The following is a 9,706-nucleotide window of genomic DNA, read 5'->3' as shown; positions in this document are numbered from 1 at the left end:
TATGCTATCTAGGGTTGGTCATAACTTTCCTTCCAAGAAGTAAGCATCTTTTAATTTCATGGCTGCAATCACCATCTGCAGTGATTTTGGAGCCCCCCAAAATAAAGTCTGACACTGTTTCCACTGTTTCCCCATCTATTTGCCATGAAGTGACGGGACCAGATGCCATGATCTTAGTTTTCTGAATGTTGAGCTTTAAGCCAACTTTTTCACTCTCCTCCTTCACTTTCATTGAGATGCTTTTTAAAATGTTTCTCTTCACTTTCTGCCATAAGGGTGGTGTCATCTGCTTTTCTGAGGTTATTGATATTTCTCCCAGCAATCTTGATTCCAGCTTGTGCTTCTCCCAGCCCAGTGTTTCTCATGATATACTCTGCATATAAGTTAAATAAGCAGGGTGACAATATATAGCCTCAATATACCCCTTTTCCTGTTTGACACCAGTCTGTTGTTCCATGTCCAGTTCTAGCTGTTGCTTCCTGACCTGCATACAGGTTTCTCAAGAGGCAGGTCAGGTGGTCTGGTATTCCCATCTCTTGAAGAATTTTCCAGAGTTTGTTGTGATCCACACAGTCAAAGGCTTTGGCATAGTCAATAAAGCAGAAATAGATGTTTTTCTGGAGCTCTCTTGCTTTTTTGATGATCCAGTGGATGTTGGCAATTTGATCTCTGGTTCCTCTGCCTTTTGGAAAACCAGCTTGAGCATCTGGAAGTTCACGGTTCACGTGTTGCTGAAGCCTGTCTGAAATTAGACTTCCCTGGGGGCTCAGATGATAAAGCATCTGCCTACAGTGTGGGAGATCCGGGTTCAGTCCCTGAGTTGGGAAGATCTCCTGCAGAAGGAAATCACAACCCACTCCAGTACTCTTGCCTGGAAAATCCCATGGATGGAGGAATGTGTTAGGCTTCAGTCCATGGGATTGCAGAGTTGGACACGACTGAGCGACTTCACTTTAGTAGCTAAGTCGTGTCCAAATCTTTGAGACTCCATGGACTGTAGCCTGCCAGGCTCCTCTGTCCATGGGATTCTTCAAAAAAGAATACTGGAGTGGGTTGCCCCTAGAGAGAGGGCTGGTCAAAGAGGATGTGCTGGCTGCGGGGTTGGAGTGAGGCAGGGGGCACAGAGGTCAAGGGCCCAGGACTAGCTGACCCCCTCGGCCATGGGGTGGGTGCAGCTTAGACGGCCTTGGCCGAGACCCAGGCTGGACAGCAGAGCCGGCGGGCCTGAGGCGGTCAGTCAGTGGGTCAGAGTGTGGTTCTGGAGAAGCGAGGCTGAGACAAGGCTGTCGGGGTGGGGAGGGACCGACCATCTCATCGCAGGACTGTGCGATGCCCAGGCTGGCTGATCCCAGCACCCCCACCTCACCCCCATCGCCCCCATAGGAATTTTGGGAGAGGCTCCTGTGCTACATCATGGAGACGGACTACACGGAGGCCTTGACCCCCATCTGCGCCAGCCTCACCAACCTGGCCGAGCGCCAGCTGCACGCCAAGGACGAGAGAAGCCAGCACAAGTAAGAGCAGGCACGGTGGGCAGCCCCCCTGCGCCAGCTGGAGGGACTGGGCAGGTGGGCCGCCCCGTGCCTTGGACCGCTCCCCCTTCTCCAGGAAGCAGCCTGGAGCCCAGAGAGCCAGGCCTTGCCAAAGAGGCCGCCCTTGCCGAAATCCGAGGAGGTTAAAGCCATGCACGCTTCCTCTGGCAGCCCACTCCTCTCATCCCCACCTCCTGCCCACCCTGGCCCAGACCCCAGGGCAGGGGTCCTGGCTCAGGCTTCCCACAGGTGTGAGCTCTCTGGCCCCCGTGAGCCCACTGGAAGGACTGGATATCCCATCCGAGTCCTCTGGAACCACCCCCACCAGGCCCTCCGACTCACCGTGATGATGCACTTGTTAGCACCAGACCCTCAAGAAAGGAACTAGACCGACCTACTTACGGGGACCCTGCTGTCCCAGGGGGCTGCTGTCATGGTCCTGGGGCTTTGAGGATGGATGTGGCCGGTGACAGAAGGTGACTGCGAGCCTACAGGACTCAGCGATGGTAGGGGCAGAGCCTGCTCTGAGCATCCGGCTAGACCACCCCTGGTCTGCCTCCTGCCCCGACCCTGAGTCTAGGGCTGGCTCCTTCCTGGGTGCCGCCCCTCCCTGCAGCTTCCAGCAGGCCTGCCCTTCCCTCGCTCGCTGGTCCAAATGCTGTGAGCACCCTACTCGTGGGCTCACAGCCTCCCAAAGCCTGCAGAGGGAGGGGAGGGGAGGGGGCGGTGTCTAGTTACTGTTGGCTCAAGGAGGCCAAGACTCACAGTAGGAGAGAAACACTCTCAGGCCGGCCGGGTGTGCACTCCCAAGCGGGCACGTCCTGAAAAGAGCACAGTATATGCACGCATATATATGGAATTTAGAAAGATGGTAACGATGACCCTATATGTGAGACAGCAAAAGAGACACAGATGTAAAGAAGAGACGTTTGGACTTGGTGGGAGAATGCAAGGGTGGGATGATGTGAGAGAATAGCACTGAAACATGTACATTACCATATGTGAAATAGATCGCCAGTCCATATTGAATGCATGAAACAGGGCAGGCACTCAGGCCTGGTGCAATGGGATGACCCTGATGGGTGCGATGGGGAGGGAGGTGGGAGGGGGGTTCAGGATGGGGAACACATGTCCACCCATGGCTGATTCAGGTCAGTGTATGGCAAGAACCACCACAATATTGGAAAGTAATTAGGCGCCAATTAAAATAAATAAATAAATAAATTGGAAGAAAAAAAAAACAGCGGTTGTGTATGGATGTGAGTGTTGGATTATAAAGAAAGCTGAGCGCAGAAGAATTGATGCTTTTGAACTGTGGTGTTAGAGAAGACTCTTGAGAGTCCCTTGGACTGCAGGGAGATCCAACCAGTCCATCCTAAAGGAGATCAGTCCTGGGTGTTCATTAGCAGGACTGATGTTGAAGCTGAAACTCCAGTACTATGGCCATCTGATCCAAAGAGCTGACCCATTTGAAAAGGCCCTGATGCTGGGAGGGATTGTGGGCAGGAGGAGAAGGCGATGACAGAGGATGGGATGGCATCACCGACTCGATGAACATGGGTTGAGTAGGCTCCAGCAGTTGTGATGGACCGGGAGGCCTGGCGTGCTGCAGTCCATGGGGTCGCAAAGAGTCAGACGTGACTGAGCGACTGAACTGAACTGATGTCTGTGCTCGCTATTTTTTCCCAAATGTACACACAACGTTCTTGTGAACAAAAAAGAAGAGACATAATCCAACAATGGGGAAAGAATAGAGGCAGAAATTCCAAGATTGGACCATGAGAAGATGCAAAGATGACTAACCAATGCCGGGAGCCGTTATGGGAGGTCCCGCCCATGACGAGGTCATGAAGAAAATACCGGGCAGGCAAGGCCGTCCGGGACCCCATCCATGACGAGGTCATGAGGAAAAAACCTGACAGGCAAGGCCGTCTAGGATAAGGGACCCTCCAGGTTGGCCTCGGCCTCTACCCCACCCTGTATCCTCCCCCCTTTTCTGCTGTTGTTCTTGTTTACCCTGCTGCGGATTCTTGTGTTGCCTGCTGAGAGCTCTCCTGCTCCTCTTTCACTGAATAAAGACCAACTTAAAACCCTAATTAATAAATCTCCTGGATGCTGGTACCCTATGAAGGGGCCAGGGATGAAGGAAATGCTTCAATTCAAACCCTTTTGCTGGCATTCTGGCTTGTGTGATAAATATGTGCTCTCATTGCAAAAAATGCTCTTGATTGTTCTAAATATCCTAAGCACAGAACGCTAACAAAAGAAACTATTAAGCATAGGCCCCTTCACGGGGTGAGAAAAGCTCCACAAATATGATGGCCACAAATGTGCCTAATAGATAATAGTTTAGATAGAGAATTAGCTGGCGACTTCTTGCAGGTAATTAACTTTTAGACTAAGAGCCTGTTTTGTGCCATATCTGCTGTTTTTGCAATCCTTTACATTTCTGTTCTGTAAAAATGTAATCCTATCTAGTTCCCATAGAGATGACACCTAATAGATAGAAAATAGATTAACCACAAAAAAGACAGGGTCAGCTACTGAAGTTGCTTAAAGTTGCACCAGGTGCAAGCCATAAATTGTCAACAGGCCTGAAAGCCAAAAGATATTATACATAGAGATTAACCATTAAAAAGGCCCTAATAGGCACAGAGCCCTATGGGGGGGTGAGTAAGCCCTATTAAAAATTATAAAACATATTGTTTTAAAAGTGGTTATTAGATCAACATTTGATTGATGTTAATGTGCTGAGGTTGTACAGTGGAAACTATTGTTAATATAGTTGGAGATCTGAAAAATAAGAGTTTAGCCCTAGTGTAAAAACAATAAGATAATTGTTAATTTTAACCAAGAGTGCTAAACAGGGGCTGCCTCACCAGAGCCACAGAGTCTTTGTGTGTTAAACTTTTTAGATAAATTTAGCTGAGAATTTCTGCAAAAAGACTGACTTTTATGTTAACAGGATTGTATTTCTATTATGTTACAACCTGCTGTATCATGAGACTGCCACTTTTCTGTTTTCTGCTAACCTCAAGGCCAGAAGATAATGTACAAAAAATCTATGGGAAAAGACGCTCATAAACAAAAATATACAGAGCACACCTGGTTTCGTGAAGGACAAGCTGATGTAACGTTAAACTAAGTCTGTGTGCTTATCTCCCCCTTAGAAATGTACCAACTTAGGGTATAAAGGCTACGGTGAAAAAGCAACTGCCAGACTCTGCTGCATATCCTGGCCTGGTCTCTCTCTCTCTCTCACTTTCTCTCTCACTGTGGCCATCGGGGAGAGGATCTATGCCTCAGGTGTTTCCTGGGCACCTGAAGCGCTCAATCATGTATTCTCTCCTTGAACACACTTTCATGAGCCCCTGGTGTAGCGTGGTGAGCAGGTCAGACCGTGGCCATGACTCCACGGTCGCAGGGGTTCTGTGCAGACACCCCACCAGAGGCGGCTGTGCGCGCCTTCACACCTTCACCTCCTGAGCACCTGCTCTGGGCCAGGGGCTCCGAGATGCTGGTGATTCACTGGGAACAGAGAGCCTCAGCCCAGCTCTTCTGGGAGGAGGTGTTGGAGGCCACCCAACCCACCATGAGAGGAGGAGCAGGGGAGCCCACGCTCTCCAGTCTTTGAGTAGAAATCCAGGTCTGAGGCTCCACTTTGTGGAGAAGCCGGGAGAGAAGCCGGGACACTCCCAATTCTCTCTCTCCAAACTACCAGATCCCCAGGGCAAAGGTTCAACGCTAAGACCAAAACCTGAATCATCAGTTGTGACACAGCTGGTGGCCCCCTGGGGATTCAGGCAGCCCTGGGCACTGTGCCCTGTGGATGGAAGGGACAGCTTCCAGAGCCCAGCCTTTGTCTGCCTCCGTCCAGTTCCCCGCTCTACTTTGGCGAAGGAGACACAGGGGAGTTCCTTATTGAGATCTAGTAAGACTGCAGGAGAGCCAACCAGTCCATCCTAAAGGAGATCAGTCCTGAATATTCATCAGAAGGACTGATGTTGAAGCTGAAACTCCAATACTTTGGCCACCTGATGCAAAGAGCTGACTCATCTGAAAGACCCTGATGCTGGGAAAGATTGAAGGAGGGAAGAGAAAGGGACGACAGAGGATGAGATGGTGGGATGGCATCACCAACTCCATGAACATGAGTTTGAGTAGGCCCCAGGAGTTGGTGATGGACATGGAGGCCTGGCGTGCTGCGGTCCATGGGGTCACAAGGAGTTGGACATGACTGAGCAACTGAAATGAACTGAACTGAACTGAAGAGCCTTGGTTGGGGGCTGAAAACACCTTTCTAAGAGGCCCCCAGAGAGCTGACGATGGAGCAAGGGTGCCTCACCCGCCAGGCACCGATCTGCCAGGACTGCTCCGACTCCTGGATCCTCTCTTCAAAGTCATGGAGCACGCCCAGCACCGTCTTCACCTGGCCCCGGGCACACAGGCCAAAGCACAGAATCACACCCTGCGGGGAGACCCAGGGGGCAGGGTGAGGGCGGGGGGGGGACACCCCATCTGTTCCCCCGGCACACACACACACACGGATAAACAGACACGCACGCGCACACTCAGATAAACACACGCCCGCACACAGGCACAGGCGTGCACACACCACGTCCTCCCGAGGCCCGGGGGGACCACGGGCACCCTCACCTCCCAGTCGAAGTCGTCGCTGTAGTCCGTCTTGTAGAGCAGCTCCAGCAGCAGCACCTCCACCTTGTCGGCCTCCAGGCCCGTGGCCAGGGTGAAGCCCAAGGCCCGGTACAGAAAGCCCTGGAGAGGCGAGAGGGACAGAGGGCGCTTCAAGCCTCCAGCCCGGGCCTCTGGGGTCACTGCCAAGGGTGGGTCCCTACTCGTTCCTCCAGGTTTAAAAATATGCCTTTTGGATATTTTCAAAATCAAGTATCCAGGCTACTCTGAGAGGTTAGGCTGTAGCAGGGCAGGCACATTACCAAGAGTGGGGGCCAAGTTTCTCTCCTATATAAACGGAATCAATCTACACTCCCACCAACAAACCTAGGAGCACTAATCCTCCTGCCTTCTCTCTGACTTAGGATATTATCCACGAGAGGCAGAATGTTTGCATCTTGGTTAGTCATCTTTGCATCTTGTCATGGTCCATTTCTGAAAATTCTGCCTCTATTCTGTCCCCATTGTTGGATTATGTCTCTTATTTTTTGTTTACAAGAACTTTGTGTGTACATTTGGGAAAAAATAGCGCGAACAGACATCAGTTCAGTTCAGTCGCTCAGTCGTGTCTGACTCTTTGCGACCCCATGGACAGAAGCACGCCAGGCCTCCCGGTCCATCACCAACTGCTGGAGCCTACTCAACCCATGTTCATCGAGTCGGTGATGCCATCCCACCATCTCATCCTCTGTTGTCCCCTTCTCCTCCTGCCCACAATCCCTCCCATCAGGGTCTTTTCAATGGGTCAGCTCTGGGAACCAACCTTCTCCAGGGAGGGGCTGTCGAAGCTCTCGATCTGGTTGTTCAGCTCTTTGCTCAGACGCAGGCTCCAGCGGGAACCCCGAGGCATCTTGAGGGAGTTTCTCAGAAACTGGGGGTGGGGGAAGAAGGCAGAGGTGGGCAGTGCTCCAGAGGGCGGTGCTCCTCGGCCGTGACTCTCCCCCTCCAGCGCCTTCCCCGGTCTCTAGAGGGCTTCCCCTTTCAGCCCCGACCCAGCCCTAGTGCTGTGCGGGCTTGGGGGCTGCCGGGAGGGGGTCACCCTGTGCTGCCTCCGGGGCTTTGGCTTCCAGGGTGGGGTCTCCTGCTGGAGCTGCCTGTGCTCCCCGAGTCTTGTGACAGGAGGGGAACGTGTCCCCTGGGGGCTCCTGAACTCCCCCCACGCCAAACCCACAGAGAGCTGCCCCCACCGCCCCCACCCCGGCCTCAGGTGGCGGGATCACCTCTACCTGAATCAGCCTGTCCTCCCACGTCTTCTGGTTCCAGGTAAACTCGGTGTGTTCTGCAGAGAGAAGGGCCACCCGTGCTCCTCTCTCCTGCGGCTCCTCCATGCCGCCTCCTAAATGCAGCATCTGGGGTCCTCCGTGGACGGGCTCCCCACAGCCCCACGTCCCTCCCCACCCTCCCAAGGAGCAGAGTGGGCTGTGCCGGCCACCTGGAGCCCGGGCGCCTTTGCTCAGGCCACGTGACTGGTTCTCGGCATGTACAGTGATGTGAGGTGGCCACACACCCCGGGCTCCTTTGCTCAGACCAGGTGGTGAGTACCCGGCAAGTACACTAGGGGTGTGTGGGGGGATCACACATGCACTCGGGCTCCTTTGCTCAGCCACAGGTCTAGCACCCGGCGGGTACACTTAGCGGGTGGCTCACACACGCACCCGGGACATCTCACCTTCCAGGTACTTGACCAACAGCGGGATCTCCAGTTCCTACATGTCGGCCATGGAGGGGGCGATGCTCTGGCTCAGGGTCTTCAGAAGGTTGAGCATGGCGATTCCGCAGCCCTCCCCCTTGTAGGGGGACGACATCAGTACCTGGGGAACACCGAGACTCCAGTGGGGCCCCTCGCTGGCTGGGTAGCCCCAGGCCCCGCATGCCCCAACCTGGGGCCTCGCTGTCCGAGCCCATAAAGGGAGAGTTGGACAGGATGGGGCCTTTCAAGCAGAGCTCCGAGGATTCCCAGGATCAGAGCATCCCTGCAGAGGATGCTGAAGGCAGGAAAGGAGACACGAGAGCATGGGCTCCCTCCCCACCCCGGGTTCCATGGAGCTCGGAGCAGGGTCAACACAAGGAGGAGGATGCATGGTGCAGGGGGGCTGCCCACCATGCCTGCTCCTGCTTGGGTTGGCCTCCTCGTCCTTGGCGTGCAGCTGGCGCTCGGCCAGGTTGGTGAGGCTGGCGCAGATGGGGGTCAAGGCCTCCGTGTAGTCCGTCTCCATGATGTAGCACGGGAGCCTCTCCCAAAATTCCTATGGGGGGTGATGGGGATAAGGTGGGGCTGCTGGGATCAGCCAGCCTGGGCATCGCACAGTCCTGCGATGAGATGGTCGGGGGCCCCCACCTACAGCATTGTCTCAGCCTTGCTTCTCCAGAACCGCACTCTGATCCATGACTGACCACCTCAGCCCCGGCGGCTCCGCTGCCCAGCCTGGGTCTCGGCCAAGGCCGTCTAAGTGGCTCCCACCCCATGGCCGGGGGGTCAGCTAGTCCCGGGCCCGTGACTGCTGTGCCCGCTGGCCTCATTCCAACCCCGCACCCAGCACATCCTCTTTGACCAGCCCTCCCTCTAGGGGCAACCCACTCCAGTATTCTTTTTTGAAGAATCCCATGGACAGAGGAGCCTGGCAGGCTACAGTCCATGGAATCCCAAAGATTTGGACACCACTCAGCTACTAAAGTGAAGTCGCTCAGTCGTGTCCAACTCTTTGCAATCCTATGGACTGAGCCTACCACGTTCCTCCATCCATGGGATTTTCCAGGCAAGAGTAATGGAGTGGGTTGTGATTTCCTTCTGCAGGAGATCTTCCCAACCCAGGGACTGAACCCGGATCTCCCACATTGTAGGCAGATGCTTTATCATCTGAGCCCCCAGGGAAGTCTAATTTCAGACAGGCTTCAGAACTTCCAGATGCTCAATCTGGTTTTCCAAAAGGTAGAGGAACCAGAGATCAAATTGCCAACATCCATTGGATCATCAAAAAAGCAAGAGAGCTCCAGAAAAACATCTATTTCTGCTTTATTGACTATGCCAAAGCCTTTGACTGTGTGGATCACAACAAACTCTGGAAAATTCTGAAAGAGATGGGAATATCAGACCACCTGACCTGCCTCTTGAGAAACCTGTATGCAGGTCAGGAAGCAACAGCTAGAACTGGACATGGAACAACAGACTGGTTCCAAATAGGAAATGGGCTACATCGAGGCTGTATTTTGTCACCCTGCTTATTTAACGTATATGCAGAGTATATCATGAGAAACACTGGGCTGGAAGAAGCACAAGCTGGAATCAAGATTGCCGGGAGAAATATCAATAACCTCAGAAAAGGAGATGATACCACCCTTATGGCAGAAATTGAAGAGAAACTTTTTAAAAAGCCTCTTGATGAAAGTGAAGGAGGAGAGTGAAAAAGTTGGCTTAAACCTCAACATTCAGAAAATTAAGATCATGGCATCTGGTCCCGTCACTTCATGGCAAATAGATGGGG

At 53.2% G+C, this 9,706-nt stretch overlaps 1 protein-coding gene across 2 annotated transcripts; it reads right to left on the bottom strand.

Annotated features, from left to right (window-relative positions):
• Positions 1 to 5,817: 5,817 nt before the first annotated feature.
• On the bottom strand, positions 5,818 to 8,306 carry LOC139034298 (maestro heat-like repeat-containing protein family member 2A). 2 transcript variants are annotated; one of them, XM_070464749.1, is made up of 5 exons: positions 7,880 to 8,306; positions 7,451 to 7,503; positions 6,988 to 7,095; positions 6,189 to 6,308; positions 5,818 to 6,000 (listed from the first exon to the last, which is right to left on the bottom strand). In XM_070464749.1, exons 3-5 carry the CDS (start codon positions 7,072 to 7,074, stop codon positions 5,833 to 5,835), a joined length of 375 nt encoding a protein of 124 aa, XP_070320850.1. In that variant the 5' UTR covers positions 7,075 to 7,095; positions 7,451 to 7,503; positions 7,880 to 8,306; the 3' UTR covers positions 5,818 to 5,832. The 2 variants fall into 2 exon arrangements, with proteins under 2 accessions (XP_070320850.1, XP_070320849.1); XM_070464748.1 differs by having other exon boundaries at positions 7,894 to 8,306.
• Between the last annotated feature and the right edge of the window lie 1,400 nt (positions 8,307 to 9,706).

The sequence above is a fragment of the Odocoileus virginianus genome, unplaced genomic scaffold, assembly GCF_023699985.2.
Source record: "Odocoileus virginianus isolate 20LAN1187 ecotype Illinois unplaced genomic scaffold, Ovbor_1.2 Unplaced_Contig_283, whole genome shotgun sequence".
Lineage (NCBI taxonomy): Eukaryota > Metazoa > Chordata > Mammalia > Artiodactyla > Cervidae > Odocoileus > Odocoileus virginianus.
This window is presented reverse-complemented; position numbering and strand designations above follow the sequence as displayed.